Below are 18919 nucleotides of genomic sequence, written 5' to 3' on the forward strand. Positions count from 1 at the left end.
TAACTAACCGTTCTGTCCCAGACATTTCAAACACGCTCAGCGAGGCCTGCAGCGTCTGACATGCGTGTACTCAGCCTCGCACTACATTTTCTGGGACATCTGGAAAAGGTTGGCAGCCGTCTTGAATGTTTTCACTCAGGAACTCCAAAATATCCTAAATGGTTTCAGCAGCAAGTCCTCTAAGGGTGTTTCCCCAACCCTGGTCCTCGGGACACACCGTCCTGCGTGTTTCAGATGTTTCCCTGCTTCAGCTCACCGTGATACCAGGAGCTGGTTCATCAACAGAGCTGTCCAGACCTGATGACCAGCTGGTGATGACCGTTAATTGATTAATTACAATCAGGTGTGTTGGTGCAGGAAACATCTCAAACATGCAGGACGATGTGACCCGAGGACCATGACTTATGTTTTCCCTTTTGGCATTGTTTTGACACTTGATTTGATCCTGAATGCAGAAGTATAGATACTAGAGTTTAAAAATACTCCTGTAGAAGTTGAAGTATCAACTCAAGTTTTTTACTCAAGTAAAAGTATAAAAGTACTGGTTTCAAAACTACTTAAAGTATAAAAGTAAAAGTAATGTAAGGGGGAAAAAATCCATTAAGGACAAAAGCCATTGAAAATGAATGCATCTTAGTATAATGCAAATATATTAAAGAACCATATATGTGAACTATTGAGCATTAACACGTGTTTCAGAGAGCAGGAGATATGATGACTAGTTGCCTATAAGTATTGTAATGGTGCAAAAAGTCAAACTTCAGAGGCATGTTATCATTTATTCTAACCTTTATTGGAATGTACATCCAAGTTTAGTTGCAGGAATCTGAGGGAACGGATGTAAGAACAAAACTGGACAAGAACATCTGAAACAACCATAACCAAATTCACTCTATCCGGATGGAGCAATTTAATTGGATAGTTTTTTTTTAAAGGCTGAAATGAAATAGAGTAACGAGGCTGTTTTTAAAATGTAAGGAGTAAAAAGTACAGATAATTGCATGAAAATTTAAGGAGTAAAAGTAAAAAGTCGTCTGAAAAATAATTACTCCAGTGAAGTATAGATAACCAAAATTTCTACTTAAGTAAGGTAACTAAGTATTTATACTTCGTTACTTGACACCTCTGCCTGAATGTCCAGGAAACTCCCACAAAGACCAGTTGAAGTGATTAACAGCATCTGATTCTTGTCTTATCTTTTTTAATTGCATGAAAATCTGTCGTCTTCTTTTCCTTCATATTAAAAAGGTATCTTGACTGTTTAAGTCTCCAAAGAACAAACCAAACCCTTTATTTTGACCAGTTTTTAATGAAAAATGAACAAGAGAGAACAAGACACAAGCAGTTCTCTTTGGTGGTACATGTATTTATTGTGGGGGTGGGGGGGCACTGTGATGCTCTGTGCTCCCCTCGTCTTTCTCTATGGTTAGCGTTATAAACCTCTATACTGGTACAGAACGAGTCCTTACGTAATGGAGCAAGGAAATGAGAAGTGAAACATTAGAAACCTTTCTATGTACACCGGACGGCTCAAATATAACAACTCGAGAGAAAGACAGGACACGTTGTCACAAGAGCAGTGAAGATTTCTCACCATTTCTTTAAAAATTATGGACGGATGCTTCTTTTTTTCTTTTTTTTTTTAATTTTGTTTTTTTTTTCAAAAATCATCCGCCCGTAACGAGTTCTCATATCAAAAATATATTCATGGGTCTACACAAAAAGAGAGAAAACACATACAATATCCAAAAATGTACAAGTTGTATTAGAGCTGCATATGGATTATGTACAGAGGGACGACTGGTACAGCAGTGCGAGAGCCTCTCCGGTCCTGTCGGCACGGAGCGAGTGTCCTCAGGAAAACCTGCAGGCCGTTTACTGTGAGAATGGATCGAAGGAAGGGTTTGGGATCCTGAAGGTGTCTTCGTGCAACTCTGTGATGCTGCAGCAAAACTTTCAGTCTTAGTGTCTTTTGTTTTGGCTGTGAGGTGACCGACGACCGGCGAGTCTGCAGGAACCCCTGTGAGGCGACAACACGACATGTTGAACCGACTTCTAGAAAAGGAATTAAAAAGAAACACTATAATTACTTAAGAACTTTAAAGGAGGATTTTGCAACAAGGACAGGTTTTATTGTGTGTTTGCTACTAACCGTTTAGTGATTGCTTTGTCGTTGCATCTTCGATCCTCTGCTGGTCCCAAAGTCTTCACAGTGACGTTTGCCTCCGGTCTGAATGGCTGGATGGGTTTCAGGTCCTGGAAAAATAACAACACGTTAAAAAGTGGCCCTAAAGTTTAGTTTTCCCGACTGGTAAGACAGCGCTTTGCTTTAGATTGATCTCTTTTACGCACCTTTCAGAGCTGCAGAGGCTGTGAGCTGCTGGGCGGCCTGAGTGTAACACAACATATTGCTGCTGGTTGTGTAACCTGGGGAAGAACCAAAAAAAAAGAAAAAAGGTGAGAATAAGCTCCCAGAGGACAGCAAAAGGAGTTAAGAGGACAAGAGTCAGTCCTTACTCTGCTGGTGTGTGCTGACGCTGGTCTGTGGGTCGTTCTGCAGGTAGATCATGACACCATTCTGCCAGTCTGCCTGACTGTGAACCGGCATCTGACGGGCTGATCAGAAAATAAACAAACAGTTGTTAAAAACACTTATCCGCTGACAGAAACATGGTTGGTGCTCGTCTGACAGACATATGGTTGGCTTTCTCCCAACTACATTCTGCTCTCTTTAGGTTCTCATTTGTGCCTTCAAAATAAAAGCTTCTGAATGTTCACTTTGACAGCCACATCTAATAAAAATAGTGATGCACCGATTGTTCGGTAACCGAAATTGTTCGGCCAAAAATGGCAAAATAACACTTTCGGTGTTCGGTGGAATAAGTGGGGGAAAAAAACGAACAATTAATAACGGCGTTGTAAAATAAGGAAATAGACTGGCAGCCCCGTCCCGTAACGTTGCACATTACATAAATCGTTGGCCAACCAAAAACTAACCCCATAAGAATTTTATCTAATAGACCGGCCGCTCCCGTAATAAATCGTTGGCCAACCAAAAACTAACCCCATTAGAATTTTACCTAACATTCACCAGGAGGTGGAACCAAAACAACATAATGCTGGGAAATTAAAACATTTTCATTTTTTTATGTTCAATAAATATTTTCTACCTTGTAATTTTGTAAAAGATTTTTTTCTTTGAAAAGCATGCCTAAATCAAATTTATTTGATTTATGCAATGGTGAAAAAATTGGCAAAATAAATGAAAAACTGCTGAAGAACCATGTTCTGTATTGTTCGGTATTCGGCCAAGTGTTTATTATTATTTTCGGTTTCGGTCACAAATTTTCATTTCGGTGCATCACTAAATAAAAATGTGAATTTACAGATGGATGACTCAAATGAAGCAGCCATAAACCATCATGTGTTATTTAAGAACTTGAAGAAAAAGCAGTAATTGTGGCTATTATAATTAATAAACAGCAACTAAATGTGAATGAATGACAAAAACTAATTTCACTGCATGTATGAATGTAATGTGAGCCAATCTGTTCTAAAATGAACAATATTTTGCCACATTTTTCTTTATGTTTAATTTAAATATGATCAAAAGAAAATAAATCAAATAAAGTGGAGTAAGAGTGTAGTGTTGAAGTGCTCTATCTGCTCCGGAGGCCTGAACCGTGGGAGCAGAAGTTCTCGTAGCACCCACCAGGTGGAGCTGGAGCCTCGCTGGGGAATCCCATCCCATCCCTGGATGTCTCGGTGTTCCCGTTACCGTTGGAGTTGGATGGAACTGAGGCCAAAAGCCCTGTGGATAAAGAACATGTACATGAGTTGATTTTCCAGTTATTTCGTCATGTTCCATAGTAGGCATTTTAATTCCCTGAGCATGACAAACGTCTGAGGTTCTAATAAACACCAGCTGTGGTTTATGTGGTCATGTGATTAGCTCTTACAACTAGCAGTATGTGGGGACAAAGGAAAACTTTTCTCTGCTGATCGTTTTTCACGTGTCCATTTGTGTTAAGGTCTTTACCGAGGCCTCTGTAACAGGAGAGCTGCTGGTAGATCTGCTTCATTCGCTCGATGTTGATGCGGCTCGCCTCCGCGTGGTTCACCATGGGCTTGGGATAATGCACGCCGATAATACATTTAGCTGCCTTCTGCACGGCCTCCGGAGCGTTCCAGGGGTCATAAATATACTTGGCTGGAAATCCTCTCAGAACGGGCAGGTAGCGCCTGGAGAACCAAAGAAAGAAAAGAAATATAACATCTGCTGTGGTGGAGTAAGATAACAATGACATTGTTGTCATTCTGGGTCAATCTGTGATATATAATAGAATATACAATCTATTACAACTTTTCAGACTTTTTCCAGTTAAAAACGTGATCGTACCGTATGTAATCTCCATTGGGGTCGGTGCGTCGGCCGAAGCCCACGGGGCAGTAGCAGTGGAAGAACTGCTGGAAAAAAGAGCTGCAGGAGAGCCACATCCAGCTGCCGGCGTTCACGCTCCAGTCTGCGTCCAGCAACAGCTCCTCGAACACCTGGAACAAAGAAACCTCTCAGTCACATCATGTGATTATGCCACTTAATGGTTAAAAATAGAAAGAAAATACACAAACCTAACAGACCTAAATCCTTAAATAACTGGACTGGCTTCTATACTTGTTCTAGCGCAGGGGTCGGCAACCTGCGGCTCAAGCTCTTTAGCACTGCCCTTGTGGCTCCTGGACCTTTTTCAAAAATGTTTGACCTTTTTTTTTCCTTCTTTTTCCTCTTTTTTTTTATTTTTTTCTTCTTCTTTTTTTCCTCTTTTTTCTTCCCTTTTCCTTTCCTTTTTAATCTCGACATTTCAACTTTTTTCTCAACATTTCGACTTTTTTCTCGAGATTGTATTTCAACATTAATCTTGACATTTTGACTTTTTGCTCAACATTTTGACTTTTTTCTCGAAAATTTTGACTTTTTTCTCGACATTTCTACATTTTTGCGTTCATTCTAAGGCTTATACAGGACTTTTCATTTTTTGCGGCTCCAGACAATATTTGTTTTTTGTGTTTTTGGTCCAATATGTCTCTTTCAACATTTTGGGTTGCCGACCCCTGTTCTAGCGTCTTAAGTTTTGTACCTTCATGCCCTCCTCCCAGCTGATCCACAGGTCTCCCCGTGTGAGGTAGCAGGCCACGGCGTGTCTGGCCAGGTGGTGAATCCAGCCTTCCTGCCTCAGCTGGGTCATGATGGCGTCTATCCACGGGAAGCCGGTCCGGCCCTCGGCCCACTTGGCCAGCGCCTCGGCGTTGCGGTCCCAGGGGATCTGGACACAGATGGGGTTGCTCTCCATCTTGTCGAAGCAGGGGTTGTTGGTGGCCGCCGTGTAGAAGAACTCTCGCCACAGCAGCTGACCGTAGAGCGAGAGGGGAGGGGAGCTGTTCTTCTTCACCTGCACCGTGACAAATGACATATGTGGATGAAGACTTTGGATGAAGTGTCCTAAACGGTATCTGTTGAAAGTTGCCATGGGTTACGGTTATTTTTGAGGAGTTCTCTTTTATACTTAAAAGAAAATGTGGTTGCTTACTTTCCCCCAAATCAAGAAGAATAATTATTACGCTTTAAAACTGTATCAGCGTTATAAGGAAGGAATGGAAACTTCCTCAATAATATTATGCATTTCTAAGATGTAAACACTTCTACAGTAGACGATAAACTTGCTATTATCATGCAACAACAAAATAAGAAGACCAACTTTTAGACTCAGCTTGTGAAAGTGGAAGGTTGAACTGTTTTTCTTTCTAAACTTATCATACAAGCTGCCCTTCGGAGATAAAATTGTATTAAGGAATCTTAAAAAGTCTACAAACACTGAACTAAAAATAACTTGTTTGTGTGAATGTGTACTTATTTAAGCAGTTTACCAATTATACATTTCCATAAGTATCACTACATTCTGACACAAACGTACCTTCTTGTAGAGGTCGGTGAGTTTGAAGTAGAAGAGGCGGCAGGAGAGGCAGCCGAAGCGCAGGTACGGGCTGAGGCCCGTCGGGCTGGCGAGTAGCGAGTTGGCGTTCATTCTGGGACGCTCAAAGTTGGCCACCCACGCCTGATGGCAACAAGTCACATGATCAGATACAGAAAAGAAACACACATACAATCTTTCTTTGTATAACTAACTATAGAACACAATATCTTCTTTGTTAAATAAACACTTCGCAGTCTATTTTTATCCGATCTGACTGACCTTCCTCTCCAAATGCCTCTCCAGTCGGGTGAGAGCCTCCGACTCTCCTCCTGGCCACACGGCCGAGGACAAACCCTCGGTGTCAAATCCTGCAGGAATCACATTAAAAACCACATTTAGTTCCCACAACTCCCGTCATGTTTTCATTTGAGCTGCTTTGGTAACGGAGCTCACCAAGTTCTTCCAGGGTGGGAACCCCGAACTTGTCGTCATGGTCCTCAGACAGCGGTGTGGCGCATTTCCCCATGATTTCAGCTGTAATGGACTCCGCAGGCAACTCCACTGGGTCCATACGGCTGATGAGAGTCTGGAACCGCTTGTAGGTGAGGGGCGACTGACCTCCATTCAACTCTATGATCCTGATTGTGGAAAGAGGACAAGATTGGGATTGGCCAACTCACTTTAAAGTGTTCCACACAGCTGAGGTCTCCACATGGTGTCACATCTTAACTTCTAAAATAGGGCTGTTCGATTTTGCCCAAAAATAAAATCTCGATTTTTTTCTCTCAAAATCCGATTTTCGATTACGATTATTTTGTGAATTGACAAAAGGCAAAGAAATGATTTCAAATATGCTGTTTTTTATTGAACATTTGCCCCATTGGGCTTTAAGTGCAAACTTTGCTCTTATTAAACCAAAAATGAATGAATAAAGTGCAAAACTCTGTAAAATAAGTTGAAAAAAAGTTAAAAAAAATAGAATATAAAGTTTTATCTCTGGAAAAAAAAAAATCAGCAAATCAGCACTTGCAAACATACAGTAAGTTATATTTCCAATTAAATAAAACAAGACATTTTCTAATTAAACTAAACTGGGTCTTTGCATGCTAAATAATAATGCAACCCATGAAGGAGGTAGAGGTGTGTAATGTCAGTCATTACATTTGCTATTCACATTTGCAAGTTTTTTGCAAGGAACATGAGCCGGTCTACCGCATCTGGCTTGAGGGATGCCCGGTGGCATGTTCCAACGCCCCCTCCTACACTAAAGAGCCTCTCCCATGGGGCACTTGTCGCAGGTATTGAGAGGTATTTGTATCAATCATTAATATGTGTGCAGACAAGGTTTAAAAAAAAAAAAAAAAAAAAAAAAAAAAAAAAAATGTTTAAAGTGAAAAATCGATTAAAAGTGAAAAATCGATTTTACGATTTTCACATTTTAACATCGTTCTAATTACATAATCGCGATTACGATTTAAAATCGATTAATCGAACAGCCCTATTCTAAAATGAACTCAAGCATCATTGTGGTGAACTGAAGGTGCCACAACTGGCTGTTTGCAAAAGCAGAAATGTCAACTCACTTGTCCAGGTCATAGAGTGTGTGTGAGACGCGAACCGTCACCTCCACTCCGGCCTCAGAGGCCAGCTTCTTGATGGCAGCGTCCCGCTCCTTCCCGAAGGGCTCAGAGTCATATTCATAAGACAGACGAGTAATGTTCCATTCCTTCAAGAAATAAACAAAAAAAGATGTTATGAAACAGAATGTTTCGATCTTGTGCTGAATTCCTGAAACAAGTGGCCAAATCTGATGAGTATGTCACCTTGAAAAGTCTGGGAAAGACATCAGTGGGTTGACCTCGGATCACAAACAGACGAGAGTTGAGCTTGCGGAGACTGGAATCCAAGTCCTCAAGACTCTGCAGGAGGAACCTGGATCAGGCAGGACAGAGGAGCAAACACTGAATAAACTCTCACAGCATCAGAAACTCCTCAGATGTTCTAACCAAATATCTGGAGACAGAAAATGTTGTTTTGTGCAAAAGATAAATACATAAGAAAACAAACCCATACTTTTACACCATGGGACTGATAGTAAATGATTCACAATGTGCTGAGGACAATCTAGGGCTGGGCGATTTTGGACAAAAATAAAATCCCGATTTTTTTCTCTGAAAACCCAATTTCCGATTTCGATTTTTTTGGTAAAACTACAAAAGACAATGGAATAAATTGTTTCAAATATTTTATATTTATTTTTAAAGGAAAATAGCAAATAAATTTCCCTATTGGGAATGAAGTGCAATTGAAAGATACTGTAAATCCTCTTTGAGTTAAGTAAAGTGACGACATTTATAATTTTCTTGACCAAACAAAGATGACGGTCTCTGTCTGTAATGCAGCCAGCTGCAAAAAAGGAAAAACGATTTTCCGATTTTCCTTTTTTTAACATCAATTGTGATTAATAAATCCAATTTAGATTTAAAATCGATTAATCGCACAGCCCTAGGACAATCCAAAAGGTTTACTGTCTCAATAGCCCCAAAATGGGGCTCCACCTGAAAGTCATTCAAGCTCTTGTGACTGCGATGACCTGACAGTAATGTGACAAATGAGAAATAATATGATTTTGGTCCAACCCACCAGAGGAACTTAATTAAGTTTCACGTCGATTAATGGTTATGTAAACATCCTGTAAAGACAACATAGGGCAATATGTGTTGTAATAAACATCCTCAGGGTCTAAAACATGTCAGCGATTCAGATAGATAATGTCAGTAGGCCGGTGGGGTATGAGGACAGATAACGACATGATGACGGTGAAAAGAACCGTGTTGGTAAATGTGTCACTAATGTGTCACGGTTGGGTAACAATAGCACAGAACAAAGGGCAGCCGGTTTCTGTTATAGAAGAACAATGTAACAGAACACACTTCAACCAGTAAAGAGCCATGTAAACTACAGACCAGGAGCTGCCAACTGGAGTAATATACTACCAGTTGCTGTGTGGTCATCTGTGGCTGAAAACCAAGAACAGTTACAATAAGTTTATGCTTTAGAGCTAGTGCCATCACTGTGTCACCTCCAACTAGGGCTGGGCGATATATCGAGATTTTAATATATATCAATATATTTTCAAACACGATATGGTACAAGACAATATTGTTTATATCGATTTTAAAAAAATATATATATATATATATTTTTTTTTAATGATTTTGATATAGCTTATTTTGTGACAAATTGACTTGAATATTTTATTTGAGATTTGCACAAATGTTTTGTTATTTACACAACTGTCAACCTCAGTGGAAAAGTCTGCCTGTTACTGTCTACATTGTATTAATTGCACAGTGTATTTTAATTTAATTGTTATGCAGGAAAGGGATATTTGTTTTATTTTATTCAAGAAGCATTTTTATTCTATATATGCAGGCAGTTTATTTTTATTTCATTTGTTTTATATATTTTGATATTGTGCAGCCCTCTGTTAATAAAAGGTACCAATGTGACATTTGGCACGAGGCTTTGTATTAAAACTGACTGTTTTTTTAAGGGTTTGCCTCAGAAAAAATGAAGCTAACAGAGATGTTATGCTATAATGCTTTGGGGGAAACCCCAATTATGTCACAGAAAAAAATATCGATATATATCGAGTATCGCCATTCAGCTAGAAAATATCGAGATATGACTTTTGGTCCATATCGCCCAGCCCTAACTCATCATACACTTCGTATGTGAAGGTTTTCACAATAAAGTCACAAAGAGACAATTTTTCTTCCTTTAGGTCCTTTAGTTTGCAGCGTCCGTCTTGTCTAACCCTGAAACTACAGTAAAACGTAAACGTGTTGTTTTGCGGCTGCTGAAAAGTCTCACACGCACACTTTAACTAATATGTCCTCAGCATATTTGATTTAGAGCAGGCTTTACATCAGATGGCCACCTTGAGAAGACTCTTCCCATTTACCCGAGTTTGGGACCGGCACCGTGAGAACACTGGCTTGTGACCCGTTAGTCCCTTGAAGGCAGCTGATTCTAAGTGCATATTTGTCCACACTGCTTCCATCCACCTGCAGCTGTAATAATTAAATATAATCCAACTAAGTCTCTGGTAGAAAAGGGTAGAAAAAGGCCATGCTCTGCTAACAAATATGAATTAATTGAAGTTGAAACTGTATTTGCTGGAAGCAAGCACATGTGCTGTTATGTAAAATACCGGTACTAAAAATATCCCTTGGCGTGTGTAGGCTCACGTCAGATAACAATTATTTATAATGACATTAAACTGCCTCGATCAAATTGTTTCAAGAGCGTTTGGGTGCCTGAAACCAAAACAACCACAATGTGAAATGGAATAATTTTTCTCTGGTTCACAAGTTTTCCTTTTTTGTAAGTCGGATAGAGTAATCCCTCATAAAAACAGCCCCTTCTCACTTCCACTTTGCATGAATAAACAAGTAAAATTGAATGTAGGGCAACAGATATTCATGCAGACTCTGGTTGAGTCCGTCTCCTATGACAAGTTTCTGTTTGTTACAAAAATTGTTGAGCTGCTGTCGTCGCCGGTATCCCATCTGCCTGAACTAACAATGAAAAACCATAATTTTAGTAAAAAACATTGTGACTGAATCATCCAGACGGTAGATGAGTCAAGCAGCCTTCCTCAAAACGAGTTTAATCATCCCCTCGAGTGACGTCAACGGGCATAAAATAAATAAGCCGGGATCAAATATGATCAACAGGAACATCTTATTCCTTTACAGCGAGCGTATCATTGTGTGGCATTGTTTTCATAGTGTATAATTTCTGCTCTGTCTGTGTTTATAACACTTTTAATGTAGGAACTGCCAACTGTAAACATCAGCTCACTCACACCTACAAGTACAAACAGAGCAGCAATGATGTGGTGCCTTTTGCAGCGTTGCTATGGATACGGAAAGTAGGTGGAAGCTTCCTGTGTCGCTCAGGCTTAATCCTTGCCTGTTATTGATATGACAACCGAGTGGGTGCTGGGAGTGTACTGGAAACAATTTCCACTGGTGAGAAATCTTTATTAAGTCAATAGTAATGTTACATTTCACCAGGCTACCATTTTTAACCAAGTTTTTTGTCTTCTTTTTACCTCACGTCATTAATTTAGACATCTTTGGGCGTCACACAGCTTGTGAATTCCTGTTAAGTAGATAATTTATTCATTTGTACCCCTCTCTTTCACATCTGGAAGCATTCTACTCCAACTAGACACTTTTCAGCTGACCAATAGGTCATATTCTCCTGTTTCTATCCAGGTTTGTCCTGCCAGTCCAGGAACCTGGACCTGAGCTCAGGGGGAAATGCCAAAGCTGGACGTGGACTATCTGACTACACGAGAAAAGCGTTTAGTTTAAGCTTGTCAAACCTGTACCGCTCTGCACGAAGCAACCCATCTGTGCCCGTTTCTCATTATATCACCGCTCTGTCCTCCGACACTACACACTCACACCTCCTTTCTACCGTCTTCAAATGACTATTATTGAGCCCAATCAGACTAATCACATCCTCACGGCACGTGACGTTAAAAATCGAGCACCTTTAACTATCACATGTAAGAATCATGATATGAAAATGGATACGAGACGCAGCTTTGTCTGGATCAGAGCTCAACATGGCGTGTCTGACTAGGGTGGGGTTTCTTCCACTGGCGGGAGAGCAGAATTAGGTCAGCGCGGTGGGAAGGACAGAACGTTTTACTCCCAGCTCTCTGACCTACTTCTGGAGCACCAGAGCACGCAGCGGCAGGGAGGGAGGGAGAGAGGCGCTGTGATATAATCTGGCATGGACTTTTACCCAGAACCAGGAGTACCCACTCCTTTGCAAATCTGTCAGATGAGAATAAATCTAACTACGCAACTGGGAGCCATGCTAGGCCTTCCCTCGTCAGCATGTTTGGATGCACAGTGAAGTAGAGCAACAGTAGCGGCTCTACGAGCTCGCTGTCCTTCTACAAATTCACAGGTACAGATGGAAAATGCATTTATGGGCTAAGGTTTATTTGACTTCAGTACAATAAGTGTTGATATGCTGCCTCACTTGAAATGAAAGTGATAATCTGACTCAGGATTAAACAAGTATCCAAACACATCCCTACAACATACATCCCAGAGTCTGAACAGCTTACTTTAAACACTGAACAAAACATTATGTGCATTATTTGTGATAGAGCAACAAGGTTTTTATTAATAAAACAAATATTAGCTGCTTAATACGGCACAGACCCAACTAGTCACATAGTGGAAGATGTTTATGCATCCTTTAAACATTTTCTGCAGTATTGGGGGAGAATTTTAGTAAAGATCAACACATAAGGAGAAATTATAAAGTTTAAATTAATTGGCCCAGTAGGTGTCCATGTAACTGTCCAAATACAGTATATTACTGACAATCAAGGCATTAAATACCATTTGTTGTGATATTTATATCGTCCATGTTGAGCGATTTGCAATACATTGCACAGCTCTACAAATAGTTTAAGCTTGTCAACCTCTACAAGATGCCTGGCACAGATTATGGTCCCAGTTCTGTTCGTAGTGTAAAAACGGGAGTCGTAGAGTCAAACCTGAGACAATAAATCCTGCCTGAAAACTCAAGTACTTCCAGTCCTCAACTAATGTACAAGTCTGATATGTACATAACAAATAAAAGCATGGGTTTACTGCGTTAGCTCTCCTGTGCCGCTACTTCCTTCATTTCCCCAAAGATGGGAAAGGACCACACAGAAAACTCTGCCAAACTCGATGCTGCAGCTTCCGCGAAAAGGCACTTTCAACAAGCATTCGAGCTCACGTCACGCCGAATGGATGTCTGGGTCACAGATTAAGCGGGACACAGAGGTCGCGAAGCGCGTCGACTGGGGAAATCTGACGCATTACACTGGAGCCTTACCTAACCAGAAGCAAGGCAAAGCCAGTGGTCAACAGATGAACAGTCAACTAACCCCAACGGTCTTCACATATGTCTTGATCACATGAGGCAGGAAACCTTCATGCACGTCTACGGACCTGTTCCTGGGCAGGCTATCATGCGTGAACATTAACTCCTGGTCATGCTTGGGCTCAAGAAAGGAATGTGGACATACGGGTTGAATAAAGGAACCTATGTGAAATCCTCTCACATGCTACCAGCATATTCATCATCCAAACAAGTCAGATTGACGACCTGAAACAACGCAGAGCGATTAAAACAATCTTGTTAATTCAGTATTTACTATGGCTCAGCTGCATGCCAGACAATCCCTGCAGACTAATGTCCTATTGACCCTTGACCTGCACTAATTATGAAATGACACCCCGACATCTGAATTTAGTTTCGTCCAATCGCACTGGATATGTTCATCATAAGGTCACGCAAGCTTTTCTGTTGGGAACTGGCTTCTTTTGGGAGGATTTGGCCATATTTGTGTCTCAAATCCACATTTTAACCAGCTAAACATGTGCAAAACACAGCTGATTATATGGATCCCCCCCAATACTCCAGATATTTATCTTTTTTAATAGCTATTGCCCATCAGAAAAGGCTTGCCAACATGTTGCCAAGCATCACTGACGAGTCTGAAAGACTCGTTAACTGTGAATGTAACTTATTGTGGGAACAGAACCAAGTGGGACTGAGAAAACGTGCTGCGGAAACAGACTCTGGGACATGCTGATCATGACATCATGTTTTCCACCGCAACCTTTTTTTCTCCCCAACAACGACAGAGACATTGGAAAGATTTGTTTAAAAGAAAAGAGCTAGACAATGGCTACAGACCTTGAATCATGTCTGTGACACAAAGTTCCGAACAAAACTTTTAAAAACAAGATTACAACAGCCCAGAGACGCGTTTGTTTCACAATCATAACAAATGCTTACACAATCTTTACAAATACTTCCGTCTTTACGACAAGCAGGAAGAAAATGTAAAGAAAAGCAATTAGTGAAACCTACTCTTAACTCTAATAACAGTCATGTGGGGAAGTTAGGACGACAACTATGACCTGTAAGTGCAGTCGGCAGTCATAGTGTAGTTTAACTTCAATTGATGTTTACTATATTACCAATAACTTGTTAAATATTGATTACATCATGAAAATTATAGGTTAATGTACATATATGGGTGTGAACGGGGAGTGCAAACCAATTTACATTATGAGTCAATGATCTTACATTGACAGTTGATAATTGGTTATGGATTTAACACTCATACTGAATGTATACCATGTTCTTTAACTTTATCAATATATATGAATACAGCAACTCTTTCTTTGTAGGTATATTACTCTAAGATGTTCTTTGCTTGTCCAAACTAATCTTACGGTAAAGAAGGAGCGAGTTCAACAGTCTACCTGCTTTAAAAATAAAATTAAGTAAAAACCTGTCAGCTGTGTGATAGACTATTACACTCCTTTAAAATATGACAGGAAATCATATTTTGAAACTTCCATCTTTGTGTGACTGCAGACCCTTTAAAACTGTTTTGTTTTGTCTTTGGGGCAAGTCTGTTAAATTTTAGCCTTGCAATTACAATAAAACAAAGTCTACATAAAATCAAATATGAAACTGAGTCTTACAAATCAAAAGAACTGAAGTACATACAGAGATAGCCACACATTATTTTGAATAAGTACATGATTTAAACAACAGAGCTGAGGACAAATAAGCCATTTCATAATTATGAGATTCATAATCCGATTAGTCGACTAATGTTTCAATAGTCTATCATTGGTACATCATAATCAGCCATCAGGATAGTCCCTAGTTACAGCCCAACCTCACATGACAAATACAAATGCAGATCATGCTGTGGTTATTGTACAACTTCAACTCTGTAATTTGGAAATATCCTCATTTGTTTGATGAATCATTGTGTATTTTGTGGTCTTTTGAGTCTCTTTCTGAATCTAAATCCAGCCATTTAGTCTCATAACGGAAAAGCTGTTTTTCTCAATGGTTGTGTTTAGTCCTAATCTCTTTAATCTCTCAATATTCAGTTTAAATCTCTTCTGTGTATTTGGATATTTATAGCAACTAATTTGTGTCTCCTAAATCGTTGCCATTTAGTCTCCTAACTAACTATATCCTAAGCCGTTTTTCTCAATGGTTGTATTTGTTCTTAGTCTTACCCCCTTTGTTTTAGTTTTTAATCTCTCAATGTTCATTTTAAATCTCTTCTGTGTATTTGCATATTTATAGCACCTAATTTGTGTCTCCTATATCATTAGATATCACAGATTTTTGTCACATAATTGAAATAATTTTATTACCAGTGCAATATTAAGCTTCAAAATAAAGTTTTTTTTTTATTTCTTGAGCATCTATACCAGCGATTATGCTGTTGTTGTTTTTGTAAAAGTCTACCACTCACATTGCCAGCATGAAGGACAAATACAAACTTGACAAGATTGAAGAGTAGTGGTGGGGGGAAAAAAAAAAAATCGATATTGCAATATATTGTTGCGCTCTCTGTCGCAATAAATACTCGATAAACTGACGGCAAATATCAATATTTTATTACAACACACATAATGGATTTACGCGGTTGTCACCGCATTATTGTTCATGCACTTCAATTTGTCCAGCTGTACAGTGTTTACATTTACAAAGACTAGGAGGCAGTGAGGCTCTATGCAAAATTAAGTTGCTTACTGACTTTTCAGTATTAGAAACAAAGCAGTGACCTGTCCTGGTTTATATAAAACATGTTATTAATGTTCATGCACTTTAATTTGTCCAGCTGTACAGTGTTTACGTTTACAAGGCTAGGAGCCAGTGAGGCACTATACAAATGCACTTTCTTTGTACATTGTATGAAGTTTTGGCATTGAATAAATGCATAACTACAGACGTTTTCCTTTTTATGGGTATTACATATATCACATATATCGTGATATATCATTAATGAAATTTCTTACAATATATCGAATATCGTAGATATTGTGTATCGTGATATTATCGTTATTGTGGGCCACATATTGCCACAGTATTGATGGTGAGTTACCCGTATCGTCCCACCCCTATTGCTGAGTAGGCCTGTGTTGAAAAAAATCGATTTCCCAATTCTAAATCGATTCTCATATTAATTCCTAAAAATTGATTCATATGTCTAAAGATCGATTTTTTTTTTTAAATTTATTTATGTTTTTTTTTTTCATCATTACATTACAACTTTTGGTTATTTTTTTGTTTATCCCCAAAAAAGGAATGTTTTCTTGGACACGAGAATAATTGGTGCCATGTTTTTACCTTTAAATATGTTTAAAGGTATGAAAACATTAAAGTGTTAGGTTATAATTGCATACATTGTCTATATTTCTTTACTTTATATACTGTTTTGGGGTTACATTTGCAAAAAATGCTAAAAACCAAACTCTCAAAAATTAAAAACCAAAATAGACCGAAAATGGAACAAATAAAAACGGAATATGCTAAAAAATAAAACCGATTTCATCCGTCTCTGTTTCCTCCCTGGATCTGTTTGGTAATTCTGACCCACATGATGTTTCTGAAAGCAGTTCTATCAGCATTCTGGGAGCTGATTGGTCCTTACAGCATCATTAGCTGCCAATACTTGCTGTTTAATCTCAATATAATACTAGTAGTAATAGTTTGCATAACTACAGTCATATAATTCATGCAACAGCTCAAAAAACAGTTTTAATAACACTAACCCAAATCAATATCGGAATCGAATCGAATCAAATCAAATCTTGATAATCGATTCTGAATCGAATCTTGACATTTGAATCGATCCCCACCCCTATTGCCGAGTTATTTGCTGTCATCCTCACCTCCACCTGTTGATGCCCACGTTGGAGGAGCCGGCGAACCAGGGGTCAAGGATGTACACGCAGCGGACGCTGTCCGCTCCCTGCAGCGCCTCCTTCAGCGACGGGTTGTCGTGGAGCCGCAAGCCCTTCCTGAACCAGTGGATGGTATTAATGACCATTACTCAACTGGACGAGCTCGTTATTCCTTTTTGTTTTGGGCGGGGGGGCGTGGCACAAAACGTCCTTTCAGTGCTCAAAAGAATGTCAGTCCAGACTCCAGACAGTGAAAGTTCTGTTACATAAAATGATGTCCAAGCAAAAGACGAAAACAAGACCACGGTGAATCCAAAAAAGGAAGTCTTTGTATTCAGCGTTTAATTCCAATTTTAAAATTAACCTTGCTCTAATAAAACCTTTTCCATTGTGTCGAAAAATGTAAAAATAGTTGGTTGCTGAACCATTTGGGCACGAGGAATCCGACGGGCTTTAGGACCCTGCTGGCTGAGGAGCGCTCGTCTCGTTGTATAACTTGTTTTTCTGAGCAAAGTAAAATTCATATATAAATGTATAAATTTAAACGTACCAACAACACAGGGCGTATGTAATATTTAGCAATACAATTATCATTAATTAACAAGCCTGTAAATTGAGGCAATTGGTTTTTCTCACGACCACCAGACACCGTGCTGCTCCCTGCTGCGAAACCCAGTTATGTAAAAACGAAATGAGTCGAAATCGTCGTCCTAAAGTCCGCTGAACGGATATTTGGGTGTTGAAAGCTGCTGGTTTTGCTTCAATATCGCCTCCTCGGAGATGAGCTGTAACAGAAGGTGTTCCTCGTCGTGAAGACTGGATGAAGTGTCCCACCTCTGAGCCGCACCTACTGCCGTCACTACACCAACTGGGGACGGCAGCGGCGGGAGCCTCGCTGTGATTGGTCAGGGGGCGGACGAGCCTCGCTGTGATTGGTCCGGGGGCGGGTGCGCCTCGCTGTGATTGGTCCGTAGGCGGGTGCGCACGCAGCTTGGCGGGGTCACGTTTTTGCAGCGTGCTCTCTCTCGCTGCACTTACGAGGTCAGCCAGCCCGGTCTCGTGTGCGCCGTAGATTCACCCGTGGTGGGTTTGTTGTGCAGAAACACTCGCAGGGAGGGGAACAGGTGACAGTTAGTAGGTTAGTTTGCAAAGTTTTGGCAGATATGTAACCTAACAGAGCTTGGCTTTGTATAGGATAACTACAAGTTACTTTATTGTTATTTGAAGTAATTGTTATGGCTTACTGTTGGTATAGTTTTGAGGAAAGTTTTGAGGTAAAACCAAGAAAGAGGGAATATATATACATATGTACCCTACACACATATGTGTATATATACATATATATATACATATATATATATATATATATATATATATATATATATATATATATATATATATATATATATATATATATATATATATATATATATATATATATAAACATATATGTATATATATACCATATACATATACCATATACTTATATATATGTACACATATACATATGTATGTGTGTATATGTGTACATATATGTATGTGTATATATATATATATATATATATATATATATATATATATATATATATACATATATGTACACATATACACACATACATATGTATATGTGTACATATATATAAGTATATGGTATATATAAATACATATATATGTTTATATATATACATATATACACATATACATACATATATATGTTTATATATATATATATACATACACATATACATATATATATATATATTTATATATATTATATATATATGTACACATATACACACATACATATGTATGTGTGTGTGTGTGTGTGTGTGTGTGTGTGTGTGTGTGTGTGTGTGTGTGTGTGTGTGTGTGTGTGTGTGTGTGTGTGTTTGTATATCCGTACGAATAATACGTGACGTCTCTGCGGTGGTTTGTAAGTAAAGGACCCGGATCAGCACATGAAGTCTCATGCGCCTTCTCATTCAAAACATGGGGAACTTTTAGTCTGTACATACACACACATATATATATATATATATATATATATATATATATATATATATATATATATATATATATATATATATATATATATATATATATATATATATATATATATATATATATATATAT

The 18919-nt window shown here is 39.0% G+C and overlaps 1 protein-coding gene across 2 annotated transcripts; it reads right to left on the reverse strand.

Annotated features, from left to right (window-relative positions):
* Nucleotides 1-1428: 1428 nt before the first annotated feature.
* LOC133424493 (cryptochrome-1-like) lies at nt 1429-17222 on the reverse strand. Of its 2 annotated transcripts, none has more exons than XM_061715150.1 (14): nt 16775-17222; nt 7793-7901; nt 7553-7695; nt 6423-6607; nt 6249-6337; nt 5970-6110; nt 5136-5447; nt 4400-4551; nt 4040-4242; nt 3713-3811; nt 2518-2616; nt 2353-2427; nt 2153-2256; nt 1429-2020 (listed from the first exon to the last, which is right to left on the reverse strand). In XM_061715150.1, exons 1-13 carry the CDS (start codon nt 16930-16932, stop codon nt 2156-2158), a joined length of 1866 nt encoding a protein of 621 aa, XP_061571134.1. In that variant the 5' UTR covers nt 16933-17222; the 3' UTR covers nt 1429-2020; nt 2153-2155. The 2 variants fall into 2 exon arrangements, with proteins under 2 accessions (XP_061571134.1, XP_061571133.1); XM_061715149.1 differs by having other exon boundaries at nt 1429-2055.
* Between the last annotated feature and the right edge of the window lie 1697 nt (nt 17223-18919).

The sequence above is a fragment of the Cololabis saira genome, chromosome 23 (assembly GCF_033807715.1).
Source record: "Cololabis saira isolate AMF1-May2022 chromosome 23, fColSai1.1, whole genome shotgun sequence".
NCBI classification, from domain to species: Eukaryota; Metazoa; Chordata; class Actinopteri; order Beloniformes; family Belonidae; genus Cololabis; species Cololabis saira.

Excerpts from the sequence above, each read along its gene's own strand:
- LOC133424493 (XM_061715150.1), bottom strand. The coding sequence starts at position 16,932 with ATGGTCATTAATACCATCCACTGGTTCAGGAAGGGCTTGCGGCTCCAC. Across the intron at positions 5,448-5,969 it reads TCACCGACCTCTACAAGAAG|GTGAAGAAGAACAGCTCCCC; the intron begins GTACGTTTGTGT and ends GTCACGGTGCAG. Across the intron at positions 4,552-5,135 it reads GCTGGGAGGAGGGCATGAAG|GTGTTCGAGGAGCTGTTGCT; the intron begins GTACAAAACTTA and ends TCTTTGTTCCAG.